General features: G+C 48.8%; 3 protein-coding genes across 6 annotated transcripts; 2 read left to right on the plus strand and 1 right to left on the minus strand.

Annotated features, from left to right (window-relative positions):
• Positions 1 to 7,467: 7,467 nt before the first annotated feature.
• Positions 7,468 to 10,995, minus strand: Alyref (Aly/REF export factor). Its single transcript, XM_076543939.1, has 6 exons — positions 10,699 to 10,995; positions 10,235 to 10,366; positions 8,830 to 8,977; positions 8,175 to 8,238; positions 7,900 to 8,074; positions 7,468 to 7,783 (listed from the first exon to the last, which is right to left on the minus strand). The coding sequence occupies exons 1-6, from the start codon at positions 10,933 to 10,935 to the stop codon at positions 7,769 to 7,771; spliced, it is 771 nt and encodes a 256-aa protein (XP_076400054.1). The 5' UTR covers positions 10,936 to 10,995; the 3' UTR covers positions 7,468 to 7,768.
• Positions 10,243 to 17,153, plus strand: Anapc11 (anaphase promoting complex subunit 11). 3 transcript variants are annotated; one of them, XM_042283265.1, is made up of 3 exons: positions 10,243 to 10,379; positions 11,759 to 11,885; positions 16,766 to 17,153. In XM_042283265.1, exons 2-3 carry the CDS (start codon positions 11,777 to 11,779, stop codon positions 16,909 to 16,911), a joined length of 255 nt encoding a protein of 84 aa, XP_042139199.1. In that variant the 5' UTR covers positions 10,243 to 10,379; positions 11,759 to 11,776; the 3' UTR covers positions 16,912 to 17,153. The 3 variants fall into 3 exon arrangements, with proteins under 3 accessions (XP_042139199.1, XP_006987735.1, XP_006987736.1); XM_006987673.4 differs by lacking the exon at positions 10,243 to 10,379 and adding an exon at positions 11,068 to 11,201; XM_006987674.3 differs by lacking the exon at positions 10,243 to 10,379 and adding an exon at positions 11,098 to 11,306.
• Positions 17,154 to 17,299: 146 nt separating this feature from the next.
• Positions 17,300 to 20,710, plus strand: Npb (neuropeptide B). 2 transcript variants are annotated; one of them, XM_006987717.4, is made up of 2 exons: positions 17,300 to 20,335; positions 20,411 to 20,710. In XM_006987717.4, exons 1-2 carry the CDS (start codon positions 20,099 to 20,101, stop codon positions 20,543 to 20,545), a joined length of 372 nt encoding a protein of 123 aa, XP_006987779.1. In that variant the 5' UTR covers positions 17,300 to 20,098; the 3' UTR covers positions 20,546 to 20,710. The 2 variants fall into 2 exon arrangements, with proteins under 2 accessions (XP_006987779.1, XP_042139198.1); XM_042283264.2 differs by having other exon boundaries at positions 20,447 to 20,710.
• The last annotated feature ends 811 nt before the right edge of the window (positions 20,711 to 21,521 follow it).

The following is a 21,521-nucleotide window of genomic DNA, read 5'->3' on the forward strand; positions in this document are numbered from 1 at the left end:
AGACCCTGTCTCAAAGGTGTAAGGCAGAGTAATACAGCAAGCACGTGACATCCTTCTCTGGCTTCTGCATGCATGCACATGGGCGCATACACACACACAAAAGAAATTTTTAAAAATCTTTAATGACATATTATTTGCTATTTTCCAACAAATGGCTGGCGAGTTGGCACCAGATATTCAATAACAGTTAGTAAATGTAAATCATATAAATTACAAATTTATAAAAGTGACATAACCTTACATAATTCCTGAAAAACTAACATTTGTCAGAGTAAACTATGGCACACACACACAAAAAAAAAAGTTGCTAGTAATTATGAATTGGGCACTTCCGAAGCAGACATGGGTAGAGTGCAAAGCAAAGCAGGCATGGGGCTGGCCAGACACAGCTGGTTATTTTATGGGACAAGCCCTAGCTATAGAATTACAAGCTTGTCTATTTCCTTTTCTTTTTTGGAGACAGGATTTTACTATGTAGCCCTTGCTGGCCTTGAACTCAGAGATCTGCTTGCCTCTTCCTCCTGAGTGCTGGGATTAAGGACCTGGGCCACTATACCAGTTTGGTTTGCTATTTCTGATAGAATAGAGTGGTATTTGATAAGGGCAATTGCAAAAAGCATAAACAGTTTAGTAGAGGTCTTTGGACTACTCAGGATTCTTCAGACTTATTTAGTTGTTTCAGTTGTGTGTGCTTTGCCATTGTATTTAATGTTAAAATTAGCCGATATAAGGAGCTGAAACAGAATACCAACTACTATGATAAATTAACTTGTATACAAAGAACAAAAAGGCAGACAGAGAGACCCTTTGTTTGGATTTTTAGGGGATGGTGTTTTGAGTCACATAGCCCAGGCCTTAGTGTCCTGACTGCTGAGATTATAATCCTTAATATGGGCCTCACTTATATCAGGCTCACTGCAAATTCCCTATGTAGCCAAAGGTGACCTTGAACTTCTGATTTTCCTGCCTGTACCTGTTTAGTGCTGGAATGATAGGCATATACCACCAGGTCTGGTCTAGGGGGTGCTGGAGATCAGACCCAGGACTTTGTGCATGCTAGCTCTACCAACTGACTATACAGCTCCAGCTTTTTATTCCCTGACAACTTTTTTGTTTTTGAGACAGGGTCTGTTTGGTACTTGCTATGTTTACCAAGCTGGCCCCAAACTCACAGATCCTCTTGCTTCCTGAGTATTGAGATTAAAGTGTGCGCCACCACACCCAGACAACTCTTGAAATCAATACTTTTACTACATCCCAATAAAACTAAAACTCAAAAACTTCAGGACACACTGTAGTCTACTGAATCATGTAAGTGAAATAATTTGAGTCTCAGACAGACTGTTCCCTGTTACTCAAAGCAATCACAAGTAAGAGAAAGCAAGAATGGGTCCTGGGGTGTTGTGAGTCAGACACTAGGAGGAACTCATGGTTGTTCAAGTGTATACATGACTGGACAATACAGAAACACACAGTAGTGTAGACATGTGTCAGTGCCTAGGTTTTCCAGCTGTGGCCGGAGAGCGCAAGAAACGACAAGCTCACCCAGTGTTCAGATCTGGTTGCAAGATGCTGGTCTCCATCAGGAGCCCACCCTCCTTGGAGAAACGGTGGCTCCAGGTGTGGGCAGGGAAAACAGAAGGTGGGTCTGCAGCATCTTAACAGTGTCAAGAAGGAAATTATTACAGATGTTGTTGGAGCACAGTGACATAGATGGCTATCTCAAAGAGACCCAGAGACCAGAGATAAAGCTATTTGAACAATAAAATCCACTTTGATACAAAGGGCCAAGTGAATAAATGATGGAAGCTGCGTGTGACTGATATTTGTAATATCAGAAGGCTAAGGAGGAGGATCATCATTTATTCAAGTTTAGCCTATCCAGGACAACCTGAGCTATAGTTTCTAAGACCTTGTTTCAAGAAGAGAAAAAAAAAGGAATAGGTAGTCCCAGATACAGCGGCACAGAGGCTGACGCAGGTAGATTATGAATTCAAAGATAGTCTGGGCTATAAAGACTCCATCTCCAAAAAGATTCAGGAGCAAAGTTATTTTAATCTACTTATCCAGGCTAGAAAAAGTACAGGATAACTGTATGTGCATTCCTGTAAAACCTAATACCTTCAAATGGAAGGAAGATCTGGAGTTCAAGGCCAGAGTAATCTACATGTGACCCTGTCTGGAAAACACAAAAACAGAAAGAATAAGCGCATGGAAAATAGTCTACAATAGAGTGTTTAAGTAGAGTTACATAAGAACTCTTTACACTTTTCTATAAGCATGGACATCAAATTACACAGTAACTTTAGAATATTCACAATTAAACAGAGCACCTGCCACACAAGCCTGATGACCTGAGTTTGATTCCTGGGACCCACATGTAGAAGTGACTCCACAAAGTCCTCTGACCTCCACATACATACAGTAGCAGTAGCACATGCATGCCCACACCCAAGTAAAACATCACGCACTCACCCAAACACAATAATCAGTATTAAAATTTTAAAAAGAAAAATAGGGGCTATGGATGAAGCTTAGTAGTAGTGTTTGTCCTGTAGGCATGAAGCTCTGGTTTGATCCCCAGTATTACATAAATTACTGTGAACATAACACCTGCAATCTCCTCGTGGGGGAGGCAGGAGAATCTGAAGTTCAAAGTTAGGACTGGGAATGTAGCTCCTTGGTAGAGTGCTTGCCTTGCATGCATGAGGCCCAAGTTTGAGTCCCTATTACTACTACACACACACAAAAGTCAAGGTCATCCTCAGCTATATATAGAGTTCAAAGCCAGCCAGGGATACATGAGATTCTCTCCTGTAGAGGGGGGGGACAGGAACCCCAAACAATAGTTAGATAGCTAAGCTAGTGAGGTGCCTGCCATGCAAGAAGACCTGAATCAAGGACCCTCAGCACCCATGCACAAGACAGGCACACAAGAGGGCTCAGTAGGTAACTGCACTTGCCACCAAACCTAGAGCACATGGTGGAAAGAGAAGCAACTCCAAGTTTTCACTGGGGTCCACATGTATACTGTGGCACATGTGCAGTCCCCCTCCAAATAAGTGTAATTTTAAATTAAAAGCCAGGCATGGTGGAACACACCTTTTAATTCTAGCACTCAAGAGACAGAGATGGGAGAATCTTTGAGTTCTAGGCAGCTACAGCTACAGAGTGAGATTGTTTCAAAATAAAAAAAAGATAGGGGCTATAGAAATGGCTCAGTGGAGCCGGGCGGTGGTGGCGCACGCCTTTAATCCCAGCACTCGGGAGGCAGAGGCAGGCGGATCTCTGTGAGTTCGAGGCCAGCCTGGGCTACCAAGTGAGCTCCAGAAAAGGCGCAAAGCTACACAGAGAAACCCTGTCTCGAAAAACCAAAAAAAAAAAAAAAAAAAAAAGAAATGGCTCAGTGGTTAAACATCACTTGATGCTCTTGAAAAAGATCCAGGTTCATTCAGTTCCTAGCACCCACATGTCAGCTACAACCATCTGTAATTCCAGTTCCAGGGGTTCTTTTTCTGGCCTCCACAGGCACCTGTATATACCACCCCCATCTACATGTAATTAAAAATAAAATCTTAAAAAAAAAAAAAAAAAAAAAAAGATGGGCACGGTCATTTTTATTTTTGGAGACAGAGTCTTTCTATGTAGCTTGGCTAATCAGAAACTCGCTATGTAGACTAGGCTGGCCTCAAAATCATAGAGCTCCAACCCCCTCTGCCTCCTGAGTGCTAGATTTGGTCCTTAGCACTCACACAGCTACTCAAAACCACCTAACTACAATTCCAGGAAACCCGACACCCTTGTCTGGCCTCCAAGAGCTCCTGTTCGTATAAGGTGTATGTAAACTTACTGGGGCTCAGCCACACACATAAAAAAGTAGAGTGGCCAGGCAGTGGTGGCGCACGCCTTTAATCCCAGCACTTGGGAGGTGGAGCCAGGCGGATCTCTGTTGAGTTCGAGGCCAGCTGAGGTCAGCCTGGTCTACAGAGCTAAATCCAGGATAGGCACCAAAACTACAGAGAAACCCTGGCTCAAAAAAAAAAAAAAAAACAAAACAAAAAAAAAGTGATTAAGGGAAACACCTGATGTCACCCTGTGGCTCCCACATACATGCATACAAGTGCATGGGCATTGACATATACATGTGCACAGTCTTGCACCAACACATACATGTAACCAGACACACATTAACGATATAACTGTTCTAATCAATGTTTCATAACTATGACAAACATATCTGAGATTATCAACTTTACAGGACAAGCATAAGGTAGTTCATGCCTAAAGTTCTAACACTCAAGAAGGCTGAGGCAGGGGATTGTTGTCAAGTTCAAGGCCAGCCTGAATTATAGCAATGGGTTACTACTATCTCACAAAAGGAATCATTCCTCTAAGAAAGAACAGATATTTTTTGCTGTTCTGGAGGTTTCTTTGGTACTGTCAACAGCACAGTTCATTACAGTGGAAGCCCATGGTAGAAAAATTGTTTACTTCATAGTAGCTAAGAAGCAAAGAGGAATCAGCAAGATGGTTTAATGGGTAGAGACACTTATCACAAGCCTCAAGTTTGATTGCTAAAACCCACAGGATGATGGAAGACCTCTAGCCACACATATGCCAAAGAACATGTGTGAATGTATGTCCACACACACAGTAAATAAATGTAAAAGAAAATTAGTACAAAGAGGTAGGGCTAGGTGTTAGTATCTTCAGAGGCATGGTTCCAGTGACCTAAATACTCTCCATAAGAAAAGTTCTACCCACTCTTACAGCACTGTGGGCCAAGCTTTCAAAATACAGGTCTTAGGTAGACACTCCAGATCTAAACTTTAGCAATGACAATAAGCAATATAAATAAAGAGATGAGGTGTAATGACCTGTGATTTTTGTACAACTTAAATATAGACATTCATCATATCCAATTAAAAATCAAAAACAAAACAAAACAAAAAAACAAACAAGGTCTTGCTATACTTCCCAGACTAGTTTTTAACTCCTGGGTTCAGGTGATCCTCCTGCACCGGCTCCTGAGTAGCTAGGATCCCCTGAGTGTGCACCACGGGGCCCAGCAACAGAATCAGTTGTAACTCCCCTAGACATCCAGTTCAGTACTTCCAAATGAAGAACGGAGCTACTGAGGCCTAGGCTAGCTTGGACTCCACATGGCAGGTCAGGGCCACATAACAAGTCCTAGTCTCAAAAAAACAAAAACTAAGATGTTACAACTATTTAGAAGAGTTTATAGTTTCTTGCTGGGTGGCGGTGGCGCACACCTTTAATCCCAGTACTCAGGAGGCAGAGTAAGGTGGATCTCTGTGAGTTCAAGGCCAGCCTGGTCTACAGAGCGAGATCCAGGACAGAAACCCTGTTTCGGAAAACCAATTAAAAAAAAAAAAAGTTTATAGTTTCTCAAAAGCTGATTATGGTGATACATGCCAGGATTCCCAGGATTGGGAGGCTGTGGCAGAGGACTGCCAACTCCCAGAGCAGCCTAACGACAACAGTGAAAGCGTCTTAAGCAAAGGAAAAAACTTAGGCTACCTATCAAAAGCACAGCACAAAGCCGAAACACTTGTTATGTGTTGCGTGAGTACATAAACTTCATTTTGTTTTGGTTTTTTGAGACATGGTTTCTTGTGTAGCCTTGGCTGTCCTGGAACTCGCTCTGTAAAGCAGGCTGGCCTTGAACTCACACAGATCAGTCTGCCTCTGCCTCCCAAGTGAGTACTTGGATTACAGGAATGCACCACCAGCTTTTAAAAAATAATTTTAAAAGATTCTATAACTGATTCTGGGGAGGGGGGAGGTATTCATGTAGAATATCCAATAGAGTCCAAGGCATAAGCCAGGTCCCTGGCAAACACTGTGGCCACAGATCAGGTGACAGAAATATTCCAGGCCTTACTCCACCTTTCCTTCTTTGTTGCACTACATATTACAATTTTTCATTTTCGCTTTGTCTATTAAACTATTAGTTTGCTAAAGGGAAGAGTAAAACAATATTTACCCAAGGGCCCTGCTACAAGATAGACTGAAAAAGTACCAGATTAGAGGTTTCTGAATATACCATGAACCACTGACTCTAATACTGCTATGTAAGATTTAACACTTGATGCCTGAAGGGAGGATTACTGAAGACTTATCTACCTGATGTGTGTCACCTGAGACCCACCTCCAATCACCTCAAGTTGAAAGCAGAGATGGCAAAGTGAGGAATATGGGATGAGCTCAGATCCCAAAATCTTCAGCAATCACATAAAAAACAAGGTGTGGTGGCATGCACTCACAATCCCATACTTTGGATGCAAACCAACCTAGCCTAACTGGGAGTCCAGGTCCAACGAAAACACATTAGGAATCATGATGTGGACTCCGTCCTACATGAGCCAGAGGTCCTTTCTGAACACTGAAGCAAAGGCTTCAGCAGCCCTTAAGAGTACTGCCTCAGCCCGGCCGTGGTGATACACGCCTTTATCCCAGCATTGGGAGACAGAGGCAAGAGCATCTCTGTGAGTTGAGGCCAGCCTGGACTACAGAGTGAAGGAGTTCCAGGGCAGCCAAGGGTACACAGATAAACCCTGGGCAAAAACAAAACAACAAAAAGCTTCTGGGGCTTGTCACCCCACTATTTTCACCCACAACCCACACTCAGCCCCCCAAGCATTCCCAGCAGCGAGACAAGGACAAGTTTTGAGCTCCCATTCCTCAAAATCCTACTTCCAATACTGCTAAGCAGCCCGAGGTATTCCATGTTTAACCCAACGCTCTTGAGAACTGCTTTCTGCCTCAACTCCCATTGGTCTTTTACAGCTGTCTCCAGAGCCAACCAAAGACAAAAACATCCCAATTGAAGATTACACATGTGCTAGACATTTGAATCTTGTCTGCTCTCCCTAAACAATACAACATACCTGGAAAAAGCCTACAAGAATATGTGCATAGACTCTAAGCAGACACTACGCCACTTTACATGAGATTTGGGCATCCTCTGGTTTTGGTCCTGCAACTAGCATCACCCAAGGGTACCAAGGATCCAGTGCTAACAAACAAGGAAGCCATCTCCTCGTCTGTTCCCTGTCAATGTAACAAGACAGAAACAAGAAACACATAGGGCTTCAAAGCCGAAACCAGATTTCTCTGACACACCGTAAGTCAGGAACAGCCCGAGAATGTACGGGTCACATCTCTAGACACCATACAGCACAGACTGCCTCATACCCCCTTATCACCTCATGGTGTAGGCAAATAAATGGACAGGCAGCTCCGGGCAGAAGGCCACCACTGCTCTGAATCTTTCCACCTATCAGGCTAGAGTGAGGCATTAGAACAGCAGGGAAGGAGACAGAAGGCCTCAGCCACGGACTCCCGGACATCTCACAGTTCTAACCTCCCATCAGGTACTAGCTATAGCCAGACAGCTAGCTGTGACAGAGAATCTTAACAGCAGGATGGACCAGACAGCTCCAGTTCTACACACAATTCTATTTTATTATGGCAAAGGTGAAAATGTCACCTTCTCCACAACAGCAACCAGTAAAATTTATCCCAAAAATAACTCGGTACAAAACAGGTCTGTTTCAGAATTAAAAAAAAAAGAAAAGAAAAAAGCCTTTACATGAGTTTTTAGATCCTATTTTAAAACAGGAGGAAAAAAAAAGAAACAGAAAACAAATCCACCATTGTCTGCACAGTCCAGTTGCCAACCCTCCCTCTAGGGATCACGACGAGGCTTCTGAGTCCTGTTACTTGTGTGGATTTGCTCGGCTGTTTAACTGGTGTCCATCTGAAAGAGAGGGAGAAGGAGGTTCATCAGGGAAGCCCTTGTCCTACTGGCTTCAAGAGGTCACCACAGGGTCAGTCACTCAGCCCCACCAGTCTTTTCTGAGCCCCAGGACTCACCCTTGCATTATAAGCATCCAGCTGTGCATCCAGCTCCTCTGCAGAAAGTTGCTGCTTTGAGTTCCTGCCGGTACCTCTACCTCTTCCCCGGCTGCCTCCGCGGGTCCCTCTCCGGGTACCACCACCACCGAAACTCCCAGAGCCACGGTTTCTTGTCATGCCACCTCTGTTTATGCTAACAAAGAAACACAGAACTCTGAGATCTGGAAAGGCCTTGTGGGTGGTGTTATCACAAATACAGGCCTTTCCCCATCCCCAAGGGCCCCAGAACTCACCTCTGTGGAGGTCTTCTTTGCGTATCAATTTGTGATGTGACGAGCTGGATGTTCATGGGACGGCCTATGGTAAAGAATACAAGAAGTCTCATTCCAGGGGCTCTGAAGTTGACCCAGAGGGCACCACACCCTGGTCTCCATGCAAGCTCTGGAAAGGGCCTGTGTGTGTCTCCAATGCCCCCAAGGTATATGGCCTGGAGAGCCTGGTGGGAAAATAAATTGGCAATAATAAACCCCACCAACACCTCCTCACTCCTTCTCAGTTCAGGCTAAGAGGGCTGTTTGGTCAGGTGTCTAGGGCGCTCATGGGTGGACAGGTGTGGGTGACCTGATGGAAGAAGAACAGGTACCTTTGTCTTTACGACTACAGCCCCGCACTCAGGTTGTACTATGGCGGTTCTGAGAAGGCTTCACAGAAGTGAATCTTCCGGAAGGAGCTGAAGGAGGGGAGGGATGTAGCTTGCTGGATGGGGGTTCACAAGAGGTTGGTCCAGATGTGTGGGGCAGCATGAGAGGTGGCAGAATGGAAGAGAGAGACAAAGGGGCAAATGCAAAGTGTCCTCAGCCACAGGGCAGCCCATTTTCCTACAGGGAGGGGTGCCAGCCCCAAACTCCATAAGCCCCACAGGCATCCTGGGCCCCGCCCCACACTCACCATCCAAAGGGACACCATTGTACTGTTTCATAGCCTTCAGGGCATCTGCCTTCCGTTCAAAGTGCACATCTGCTGTCCCTAAACTTCGTCCAGAGCGATCGTAGTGCACAGCTGCTTTCTTCAACGTTCCAAACTCCGCAAAGAGTTCCTGTAAAGTGGGAAGGGCGACAATTAGCAAAGCAGTCAAGTTTTTTCCTTCTAGTGGCTCAGTAAGTAAGTTGCTGTGAGTCTGCGTGCTTCGAGGTACTCTACTGACAGCCACCCAGGAAGGGGGCAGGGCAGTGGCAGTTAAGAGGTGAGGGGCAGGGCTGCCGGAGAGAGGACAACTGTCACCAGCACCTGGGTTCCTGTCCACTTTGGGACTGTGTAACTGCACCATGATGCCAGTGAAGGAAGCACAAGCCCTACAGAGCAAAAGATGAAGAACTCTCTCTCTTAGCAAGTGCGCTCACAACATGACCAACAGCTGTTTCACCTACAGCAGAAGCCAAGAGTAAGATGAAGGAAGTTGTTCGTAGAACAGACAGCTCAAAGGGCCCACTGATTTGGGGAGCTGTGACCCCAGCCCCTCCCCCAAAGGCAGATTCTGGCTCACCTTTCCCTCTCCTCCTACTCAAGCCTGCTGCAAAGTCTGAAGTCAAACACGCCATGGAAACTGCCCTGACCTCAGGCAGGCTGGGAGTTGGAGAGGGAACCCAGTGTGGGGCTACTTCGGCTGCAGGCACACAGCGGGAAGTGGAGTTCACCAAAAGCGGTTTCCAGTGGATGCCAGAAACCACCTTAAAAAAAGTGTTGAGACACTGTGAGTGCTCACTGGCCTTGTTCTATCCTCCCATGGCAAGGCCAAATGGCTGGGCACTGAGAAATGGAACCCAGAGAAGCCCAGCACCACCGACCAAGCCATCTCCAAAACTAATTCCCAAGACAAGTTGCTTCATAGCTCTAAACGCCCTGAAGGCCCAGTCAAAAAAAAAAAAAAGAAAGAAAAAGAAAAATAGAAAAAGACTTCAACCAAAGGTACGAGGACCATGCCCCTGGCAAGATCCAGGAAAGGTCAAGAGTTAAGATACGAGGTCAGGCTGTAAAACACACAGCCACCATTCACCCCTGTGCTGTCAGGTGTCTGGGCGAGAGACCTACCTTCTGCAGTCAGCTCGCTCCAAGAGGCACAAGCTCTGAGAAGCAAGACCCTCGGTCATACAGGGACCGTTAGAAACTGGGAATCCTGGCAGAGGGCAGGAGTCACCTTCGGGGGCGCACCGGGCTACCTTCCAGCACTCTGACTTGTTATCAGTCACATTCACTACCAGGAGATCCTTCTTTTTCCTGAGGTTACACTGGCCGGCCCTTGGGCAGCACAGGCTCCAACCAGAAGGGTTCTGGACCACACACCCGAGTCTCCTACCTGAATATCAGCGTCTGACACTCCGAAGTCGAGGTTTGACACCAGCAGCTTCCCACCCGTCTCCACGCCGGCTCCACCCCCGAAGCCGCTGTCGAAGAGGTCGTGCTGCCATTTGTCTGGAAGCTGTTTCGGCTGAAGGGAGACGGTAAGGACGGAGAGGTTCGTGAGCCTCGCCCCGGGCGCCCTCGACACCTCACCGACACTCTCTCACGTCGGCCCGCGGCCAGGGGCCACGAGCCCGAAGAGTGCCCCGAGCCCGCCGCTCCGGGGCGGCCGCCGCCACGAGGCCGAATCACGGCCGGACAAAGCGTCCCGGAAGACCCCGGCCTGTGGCCCGGCCTCGCCGCGCGGCCTCGCCCCCGCCCACCCCTCCGCCGCGGTCCCCGCGGGGCTCGCAGGGCGCTCGCCCGGCTCCGCGCCGCCCGGAGCCCGCCCCCGCCGGCGTCGCACGCCCCCGCACTCACCCTGCTGTAGGGTGCCGGCCGGTTCCTGCCGCCGCCGCCTGCGGCGCCGCGAGAGATGGCGGGCCGGTTCCTCATAGGCCCGCCGCCTCGATTCACCCGCGCGGCGGCCTGCACCGCACCGCCGCGGCCGCCCTGGGAACCGGCCCTGCCGCGACCCCGGCCGCCGCCGCGGCCGCCTCGCTGGCTCCGGTTCAGCTTAATGATGTCGTCCAAAGACATATCCATTTTGTCGGCCATGGCGGGCGCGGAATCGGGCCTCGGATCGAGCCCGCGCGTCAGCACGCTGCGGCGTCACTTCCTGCGCCTCCCCCGGCGTTCCGGCGCCGCTGCCCCGAGGCCGCCCCTGATTGGCCGCTCTGCGCGCGGAGCTGGCGGGCGCGTGCGCACTGCTCCCGGAGGCGGCGGGCGCTGCTTCTGAGCAGCCAGACGCGGCACGGTCGTTTTTATACCTTCCCGCGCGGCAGCAACGGAAGGGCGGGGCGCCTCGTGATTAGGTGGAGAAGGTGCGAGGGCGAGGAGTGGGCGGGGCCGGAGCTCCCCTCCCTGGGAGGCCGGAAGGCTCGGGGTTGCCTCGGCGTCGCGTTCTGTCCGCGGCTTGTGTCCCTTAGGTGCGGCCCTGGCTGTAGGGGCAGGGCTGAGGGTCTGCTTTTGCTTTTGTTTGCTCGAAGGCGTAGATTCTTAACGAGCTGTAATTTAGCAAGTTAGTGACGGTCACTCTTCCCTTCTCAGAGTTAAAAGCAAGCACTGATGGCTAATGAGAACTGAAGTGCTTGTCATGGGTGCAGAGGTTTTTGTTGTCGTTGTTCTTGGGGGCGCGGGGCTGACCTTGACTCACTCAGATCCCTCTGCGTCTGCCTCCCGAGGGACGGGATTAAAGGCGTGTGCCACCTCGCCCCACTGCGTGTGCTCAGATCTCTAAAGGCATCCTTACACATGGCAAAACAAAACTTGGAAGCGTGGCTCCTTGGAAGCGCCTGGCACTTGTCGCAGCTCCCCGACTGAAATGCTCGAGTGCTGTGGTACTACAGACTAATTTAGCCAGGTAATCCTCTTCCCTCAGGTCACCATCTCCGCTGCCATGAAGGTGAAAATTAAGTGCTGGAATGGTGTAGCCACTTGGCTCTGGGTAGCCAATGATGAGAACTGTGGCATCTGCAGGATGGCGTTTAATGGCTGTTGTCCAGACTGTAAGTCTCCCTCTGCTCAGAACTTGGGCATGCACCACCAACCTTAAAAACCCTGGGTTTCCCCGCCACTAGGGAGGCAGAGGCAGGAGGATCTCTGAAATTGAGTTCAGCCTGGAAGTTCTAGGGCAGCCAGGGCTACACAGAGAAATCCTGTATCAAAAACTAAGAAAACCAAAACCAAAACCGTGGGTTTTATTTTCCATTTCCTGAAGGAAAGGTGACAGAAAATAAGCAGAATAATACTTCAACCCACTTTTTGTTTTGTTTTTTTCAAGACAGGGTTTCTCTTGTGGCTTTTGGACCCTGTCCTGGAACTCACAGAGACTCGCCAGGCTCTGCCTCCCGAGTGCTGGGATTAAAGGCATGCGCACCACCGACCGGCTTCAACCCACTTTTGTATAAAGACCTTATCCAGCATGGTGGCAAATACCTGTAATATCAGAATTTGGAAGCAGAAACAGGTGGATCTCTGAGTTGGAGGCTACGTAGGGAGACTCTGTTGCAAAAAAAGAGAAAAACAAATGAACAAAAACACTTGTTTTTGCCAGGGCATGGTGGCAACAGACACCAGACCCATAACAACAGCACTTGGGAGACTGAGGCAAGGGGATCTTGAGTTTGAAGCCAGCCTGGGCTACATAGTGATAATCTGTCATTCCCTTAACTACTCAATATAGTGCTTTCAGTTTGGATTTTCTCAAAGTAAAGCAGAACAAATTAGGATACCCCTGCCCAGCACATTGAAGCTCACACACTGGTTACCATATTGTCATGTTGGCTGGGCTTTTGTGCTTAAGTATTGTACACTTTAAAAGATGCTTATAAACTATGAGCACTCTTTAGCCATGTGTCTTACAAGCTGTTTTAGCATCCTTGTTGAAACATCTGCCCCCATGTCCTTTTTTTTTTCTTTTTCTTTTTTCTTTCCTTGATACAGGGTTTCTCTGTGTAGCTTTGGAGCTTGTCCTGGAACTCAGTAGACTAGGCTGACCTTGAACTCACAGAGATCCGCCTCCCAAGTTCTGGGATTAAAGGCGTGTGCCACCACTGCCTGGCTCCCAAATGTCTTAGTATTGGGGTTTGAGACATTCCCAACATCTCAGTATTCTTGGTCTTTCAGCTCTTTGATCTAAATAGCTTCTTTTTAACTCTTTTTTTTTTTTTGTTTTCAAGGCATTTGAATTTTATTATCTTAATGTGTTTTGCAGAATGCAAAAGGTCCTACACTTGTTTTGAGTTATTCCTATGTCCCCAGTATGTTATATGAAGTAGGAATGTTTGATTACATTGAAATGAAAGCAGATTCTATCTTATCTATTTATTTATTTATTTTGAGACAGGATCTCATTATGTAATCCTGGCTAGCCTGAAACTCACTATGTAGACCAGTTTGGTTTCAAGGTCAAAGAGATCCGCCCGCCTCTGCCTCCAGAGTGCTGGGATTAAAGCATGTACCTCCAGGCTCACCCAACATGAGTTAATCAGCCAAGAGTTAATCATCTTGATGTAATCAAAGAATTGTGAGTTGTCTTTTTTTTACCCCCCAAGTCAAGATTTCTCTGTGTAGCCCTGGCTGTCCTGGAATTTGCTCTGTAGACCAGGCTGGCCTCAAACTCACCAAGATCAGCCTGTCTCTGCCCCCCAAGTGTTGGGATTAAAGTCGTGCACCACCACTGCCCATCAAGTTACGAGTTTCTTAGGAAGTCGTTGATTTTTCTAATTTGTTTTATCTATAGCATTTGTGATTAGTAATTAAGCACACAGTTCTAGCTTTTATTTTAAGCAGAACAAATTTTTTTTTTTTTTTTTTTTTTTTGGGAGACAGGGTTTTTTTATGTAGCCTAGGCTGTCCTGGAGATAACTCTGTAGACCAGGCTGGACTCAAACTCACAGAGATCCGCCTGCCTTTGCTTCTGAGTGCTGGGATTAAAGGCGTGCGCCACCACTACTTGTCACAAATGTAGCTTTATTAAGAAAAATGAGGAGGAACTCCCAAGAGTGTGAAGGGCTACAGGGGAGGAATACTCTTTTAAAATCAATCAATCCATGTCTTATTTGATGGTCCTGGGATTGAACACAGGCCTTTCATGTGCTGTTCAAGCTCTCTACTACTGAGTTCTCTTCCTTGACTTCCAGAAGATCTAGAGTCTCAGGCTAGCCCAACTGTTAATTTCTTCAAAATCACTGCTAAGGCATCCTCAAGGATGCAACTGTTATGTCATAGAAGCTACTCCTGTGGGGATCAGACATAGTGCCTTCACTAATCTGCTGGGCTCAAGACTCCTCACCTGGGCTTAGAAACTTCTCCCTCTGAAGTCTATAAATGTGAGAAATGTTTTCTTTGTTTTGCTGGTTGCTGTTAGGTCTTCTGTCCCAGCTTTCTGTGCTGCAAGCGGCTGTTGTTATTAAAGGACCTGAAGTGTGGTATCTCTAACCAAACTGGAAGGATCTTTATTTAGCAGAGCTATAAAGAGGAGAGGACTTCATAACTTTAGACTGTTAACTTTGTAAAAACTTTGAGGAAGTTTTGTAGCAATTCTCACCTTCAGGCAAAGGGTGGACATGGAATCTGTAGATGGAAGGTGGTTCCACTGGCCCCAGAGCTGCCCATTCTTACCTAAGCATAAGTGACCCACACATGGAATACAACTTGGATTACCCAGCTAGATCTGTGACAAAGGGATGATCAGAAAGTGTCTTAGATGGCTAGGCACTTAGTGTCCACACATATAAAGTAGACTCAGGCTTTCTTAAAACAGGGCCTGTTAGCTGTGCAGAGTGGGAGACTTAGTTCAACTTGTGGACTGTTTAAATGAGAGGGGGTTGACTTTAATGTGCCAAGTGTTTGACAGGCCCACTGTGTTTTCTGGATAGATTCTATAAAGCACCAGATTTCTCATGGATTAAACTCCTGTGGAAATTAAGTTACCAAGGCCTGTAATAAATCTGTTTCAGGTCCCAGGGGGTTTTAAGGTAAAACAGTCTTGTCATGAGGTGTTTTAATTAAAAAAATAATTTCATCAAGGCACTAACAAATCCTTGAGTGAATCATCCTCAGTGCACTAGCATGCTCATCAAGTACTCTGGCTTGCTGCCTGGAGGGACATCTTGAGAACAAGGTAGCACCTTCCTCCGAATGACTACCCACAAATGAGCCAGCTCAGTTATCCTTGTTGGTGATCTAGTTGGGTCCAAGTCTAATTGGAGAGGAGTGATTTCAAGCAGTGGTGCACATACCTTTAATCCCAACACTCTGGAGGCAGAAGCAGGCAGGTCAGAGTGAGTTCCAGGACAGCCTGGGCTACACAGAGAAACCTTCTATTGAAAAACAAAGCAAGGAAGAACGGAAGAAAGGCTCAGTAGTGCTGACAGTGTGACAGACGTGGGGCTGGTACCCTAGGTTGATGGGGTGCTGACAGTGTGACAGACATGGGGCTGGTACCCCAGGTTGATGGGGTGCTGTGAGGCTTAGCTCTTTGGACTCAGGCTGACACCGATGTGGGACAGGACCTAAAGGTGTCCCTGTGCTCTTCCTTCTTCAGTTTGTTTGCTTGTTTTTGAACAGGGTCTCACGTTTCTTGTATCTTAGGTTAGCTTCAGAATCCTTATGTAGGGAGTATGGCTTTGAATTCCTGAACCTCCTGCTTCCATCTCACAAGTGCTAAGTGCTGGGATTATCCGGTTATACAAAGCTGGGGGTAGAATGCAGGGCTTTGTGCATGCCAGGCAACCATTCTACCAGCTGAGCTACATTCCCAGCCTCCCCTTTTGTTTGTTTTAAAATCTTACTTAATCTTACTTAAAAAAAAAAAAAAAAAAAAAAAAAAAAAATCTTACTTAAAAAAAGATTTATTTGCCGGGCAGTGGTGGCGCACGCCTTTAATCCCAGCACTCGGGAGGCAGAGGCAGGCGGATCTCTGTGAGTTCAAGGCCAGCCTGGTCAACAAAGCGAGTTCCAGGAAAGGCGCAAAGCTACACAGAGAAACCCTGTCTCGAAAAAAAAAAAGATTTATTTGTATTGTATGTGTATGGGTGTCTGTCTGAATGTCCATCTGTACCACATGCATGAGTGTCTGTGGAGACCAGAAGAGGGTGTTGACCTCCCTGGCACTGGGGTTACAGATTGCTGTGAGCTGCCATGTGGAAGCTGGGAACTAGATCTGGGGTCCTCGGCAAGATCAGCAAGTGCTCTAACTACTGAGTCATCTGTATAGCCCCTGATTAATTTGATCATGATATGGACCTTGTCCATCTCTGATTGGGCTTTCTCCATGGAAGAAGCATTTCCAGGCTTGCAGAGTGGGTGCTTGCAGCCTGTGCCCCTGGCTTTGAATGGAGGAGGTAGGAGAGGTGAGGATTCAGATGAGATAACACATACTGATACCAAGTCCCATCAGTAGCTATCCCAGGAACACCAGGTCCCTAAGGCCCTTTTAGTGCAGTAGGTCTCTGGTGTCCATGGAAAGAGCTTTCCAGGTTCTAGGAGGCTTTTACTGAAGACAAAGAGTTACCTACTCAGGTTGTGAATCTTTGGCACCTTGACCATTTTAATGGTACCTTCTGGGTGTGACAGGTCAGTTTTCCACAGAAGGGTCTTAGGGAGGCACTGGAAACTAGTGGATCAGGCCAGACCTCCCGCTCTGAGGAGGCTTCCCTTGGTAATGAGGGAATCTCTAGATCTTTTATGCAGTGGGCCATACCTGGGGATGATTTGGGTCACTCCTCCTTTTTGTCTCCTCTGATATAGGAGGCATGAGAGGCTCTGCCTGTGGTCTAGAGCGGTTACCAGTATCCTGGAGGTGCCCGCTTGGCTTGTCACATGCTCTTGTGTGTCTTGTCTGGTTCCTCTTCCTAACCTCTTCCCTCTGGCCCCCCTGCAGGTAAGGTGCCTGGCGATGACTGCCCCCTGGTGTGGGGACAGTGCTCCCACTGCTTCCACATGCACTGCATCCTCAAATGGCTGAACGCGCAGCAAGTGCAGCAGCACTGCCCCATGTGTCGCCAAGAGTGGAAGTTCAAAGAGTGAGGCCGGTGCTGTGCCCATCCCCTCTCCCAGCACTGTGCCAGGCTCAGCCCCTTCCCTTCACCAGATACGACATCCTGAGACCCCCTCCTCACAGTGGTACCTAGGGACCTTGTTCTGTACTGGGGACAAGGATGTGTTCCTTTTGGCTGAAACAAGGTTCACTTGTTTTTTGTTTTTCCCTATCACATCACTGACACTTTATTCAATAAGTAAAACTCATTAAAGTTCTGAGCCTTGCTGGAGGCCTCTGTTGCCTGTTTTCTTGACACATTGATCCAGCTGCAGCATGTTTTGGTATGAAAACCCTTATGAATAAACATCTTGATGAACTAACTGCCGAGGCCTCCATGGTAACATGAGTCACAGCTCAGAAACAGGAGAAGTAGAGGAGACAAGGCAGCGCCAGGCCGAGCAGAGACTTCAGGGTGTACTTGTGCCCAAGGACTGGGGGGACACAGCCCATCAGCTGCCCTAACCTGGTGGGAGCCCAGGATCTCTCGATCCCCAGCCCGAGCTGAGCAAAGCTGGCAACCTCCCTTCAGGAACCATTTGGCTGGAGGAAGAGGTAGCTAAGCAGGTGCTGGCCATGCCCAGATGGTCTTTGGAGAATACTGCAGCAAGCTGGTCAGAGTCCCTCGTCTTTTCCTCAGACTGAGGGCCAGATCTGGTGTAGGAGGATGTGGGTCCTCTGGTGTTTTAGGGAAGGACAGCCCTTTGGACACCCCTTTATTCCTACAGCCGGGGATTATCAGCCATTAGGGGAACAATAGCCCAGCCTCAGGGTGCCTGGAAGCTTCTGGGTGGAAACCAATTTAGGCTGGTATCTGGGAGTCCAGGTCAGTTCATCACCTTGTCCTCACAGACTCAGCAACCATTGCCAGTGTGAACATGTTTGCACACCACGTGTGCTGTACACCCTGGAGAGTAGACCAGCAGGGGCAGGGCTCAAGGCCATTTGTATCATCTACATGTGTGTTGGCTGAGACTTGCTGTCCATTCTGTATGGTGCCCTTGAGGTACTCCTACATGGAACATCTATGCTTCTGAGAGACTGTAACTCCATATAGATAGCACTCAGTTATCTATAGCATTCTGGTCCTGGAACTGGCACCAGCTATCAGGAGTAGAGATGGAGTGTAACTCAGCCTGCGATACCCAGAGCTGAGAGGGAGCCAAGATTTGTGGATTGGAGCTCCTTGGGCCGACAGGTCTGGTCCATCCTAGCTTGATTTTCCATCCCCAGTCTGCTCACTCTCTTGGAGTGCCCTCTGCTTTTCCTAGGAACCTTCTGTGGGGAATTCATCATTTTGGGTCATCCTCTCTGAATCATCTTCCTGTTCACGAGGTTTTTATCTTCCCAGGCTCACCTCAGTGCCCTCCATGGCTACAAGGCTTCACTCTGGGTTCCTCAGTGCGTAGGTCTTTGTGCTCTGTTATCTCAGGGTTTCAGTTAGTCCTGTCCTCAGGGTCAGCTCCACCCATCTCACATCCTCAGTCTCTCTAGAGGTCAGAAAAACATAAACCTTGGGCATGTACCTCCCTGCATCTGGGGTCCCTGACTCCTGCCTTTTTTCTTCTCCATTATTCTTCTATCTGTTTCCTCCAAAAAGGTCAGGACACCTGAGAGAATCCAATTACTACAGCTTGTGCTCCCAGGCAGGAACAGAAGGTCCTGTGGGAAGCTCATGCCATAGGCTTTCTCCATGCCCTCTTCTTTAATGCGCCTGTGCCCGCCCTGCCTGGCCAGGGACTCTGTCCTACTAATGTTCTGGCCCTGCACGCAACACAACACATGTCTCTTACACATTGCCATCCTGTGTCCAGCGTTTGAACCACTGTTCGTTAAGTACAGGCAGAGAAGTCCTAGCCACAACCCCTGGGGCAGAGTGGGCAGGACTTGGGGTCTGGAGTTGTTTGCTCAGGTCTTTCTGAAGGTTAGAACCTGAGTTTGATACTTTTCCTGCTCATAAAGGACATGTCTGGTAGCAGAACCTCCCACCATGAGCACAAAACAAAGCAGTCCAGCCTGGAAGATGACACAGGAGTCACTTTCCCCAAGTTCAAGGCCAGTCTGGGTCACAGAGTGAGACCCTGTTGTTGAGACTGGCACGTGACCTGTGCTGTGCTGGCGTTTAATGTTAACTTGACACAAGCTAGAGTCATCTGAGAGGAGGGAGCCTCAACTGAGAAAATGCCTCCATAAGAGCAGGCTGTGGGCAGGCCTGTAGGCCATTTTCTTTTTTTTAATTATAATTTCTGTTTTATGTGTTTGTATGTTTTGCCTGCAAGCATGTCTGTGCATCACATGGATTTCCCCAATGCCTGCAGAGGCCCTGGAACTGGAATTACAGACAGTTGTGAGCTGTCATGTAGGTGCTGGGGAATTGAACTCAGGTCCTCTGGAAGAGCAGCCAGTGCTTTTTAACCACTGAGTCATCTCTCCAGCCTGGAAATTTCCTTTTTTTTTTTTTTTTTTTTTTTTTGAGCCAGGGTTTCTCTGTATAAAAGCCCTAGATTCCTGGTATGTGCTTTGTAGGTGGGCCTCAAACTCACAGAGATCCACCTGCCTCTGCCTCTTAAGTGCTGGGATTAAAGGCATGGGTCACCATACCCAGTGAAAATTTTCTGAATTAATGATTGATCAGGGAAGGCCCAGCCCATCGTGGGTGGTCCTGGATTCTGAAAGAAAGCAGGCTGAGGAAGCCATGAGGAGCAAGTCAGTAAGCATCACCCCTCCATGGCCTCTGCATCAGCTCCTGCTTCCAGGTTCCCTGTTTGAGTTCCTGCCTTGGCTTATCACAGGAGACTGTGACTGGGCATATGTAAACCAAATGAAACCCTTTCCTCCTGAAGTTGCTGTTGATTATGATGTTTCATCACAGCAGTAGTTAGTCATCCTCAGACAGTCCCGCATCCCACCCTTGGACGTTGATACTTCTGGCCAATAAGCCTTGGACCTAAGAGGGCAGTTCAACTTCGGGCAGGGAGAGACTGGCCCTCTGCCCACCCGTGACATGAGTATTCAGGCCTGGCGAGGTGTGAGAGATCCCGTTGATCCCCCGTGCTCCACTGCCGCTCTTCCCTGTTGCTCCCCCCACCCCGCCTCTGACCCCGCCCCCATTGCTGATATAAAGCCCAGCCTGGTTCTCAGACTTCAGCCACATCCCCCTGACCCTGCCACACGGCCATGGCCCAGTGCGGGACGCTGGTGGCCGCAGCCCTGGCGCTGCCCTTGCTGCTCCTGCCGCCGGCCCTTGCGTGGTACAAGCCTGCGGCGGGACCCCACCACTACTCGGTGGGCCGTGCCGCGGGGCTACTGTCCAGCTTCCACAGGTTCCCGTCCACGCGACGCTCCGAGTCCTCAGCACTCCCCGTCGGAACAGGACCCCTACGCTTGGAGATGCGCCCCAGCCTAAGGAGCCTTGTGAGTGCAAGCCGGTGGTGGGTGGCGGGAGCTGGTGGGGCAGGGGCGGACCCTCAGCCTCCACCGCCTACCCAGGCCCTGTGTGTCAAAGAGGTGACCCCGAACCTGCAGAGCTGCCAGCGGCAATTCAACAGCCCAGGGACTTTCCAGTGTAAGGCGGACGTCTTCTTGTCGCTGCAGGAGGCTGAATGTCAACGGCCTGCACCCTGAACCCAAACCCCAACCTCGACTGGCTGTGGTGGGTGACCCCCGTGCCCAGTCTTGCTCGATGCTTGGAGCAGCGCCGGCCCTGTCATGTGGGTTGACGCCTGTGGCCCCTAACCCTATCACGTTCCGTATCAAATGGCTAAATGAATAAAGAAGCAAAGCTGTCTCTGCTGAGGGTTGCTGGTGAAGGTAAGCGCAGACACCGAGGAGCGCTCCTGTGATGGGCTGAGCAGGCCCCGGGGCCACCGCTTGGTTTCCCGACAGCATGCCCTTCTCTGGCCAGGCTGGGTCTTTTCCTCTTCCACAAAGCCAGAACAGGTATAGAGGCCCCGCCCCCACCCCATAGGTGACCCTCTACTTAATTAGCAGGCACTGAGGACAGACAGTTCCTAGCAGGTCCAGAGGAAACAACCCCAGAGGATCCTCAGGCCATACCAATCCCGTCCCTCAAAGTCTTTCAGAGTCACCCATAACAGTCCAAGTTCACAGGTTCTTTTAGGAAGCCCTGCTTTTTTGGGTCCTGCCTCACCTCAGGTGACTCTCCTGCTTCTGGGATTCCTACTGCTCCCAACCCTAACCTTGTCTGTCTGCCACCCTTTAAAGTCCCTCCAAAAGACCTTGAAGTACTAAGCACATAGCTACTGTGTGTTCAACAAATTAGAGGACAAGAAGTGAGCCAGAGCAAGGATGTAACTAACTCACAGGAGCCCTTGGACCCACCCACAAACCTGGGTACAAGCCTGGCCTGGCCTCCTTTCAGGCCTCACAGATCCGGGCCACCCTCCCCCAGACCCCCACTGCCCCGAGGGCCAGAGGGACTGTAAGGCTCAGTGACCGGCCTGGCTAGCCCCGTGGGCAGCTGACTTGAGTTCTGCCTCTGACTGCTGCTTTTTTGCCCTGCCTTCCCTCCAGCCCAAAGCAAACACTTCAGGTGCCAACTTCAGTACCTGAGCTCTGGTCTGAGAGGCTCTGAGCCTGC

Source organism: Peromyscus maniculatus, chromosome 8 (assembly GCF_049852395.1).
Source record: "Peromyscus maniculatus bairdii isolate BWxNUB_F1_BW_parent chromosome 8, HU_Pman_BW_mat_3.1, whole genome shotgun sequence".
Taxonomy (NCBI): Eukaryota; Metazoa; Chordata; class Mammalia; order Rodentia; family Cricetidae; genus Peromyscus; species Peromyscus maniculatus.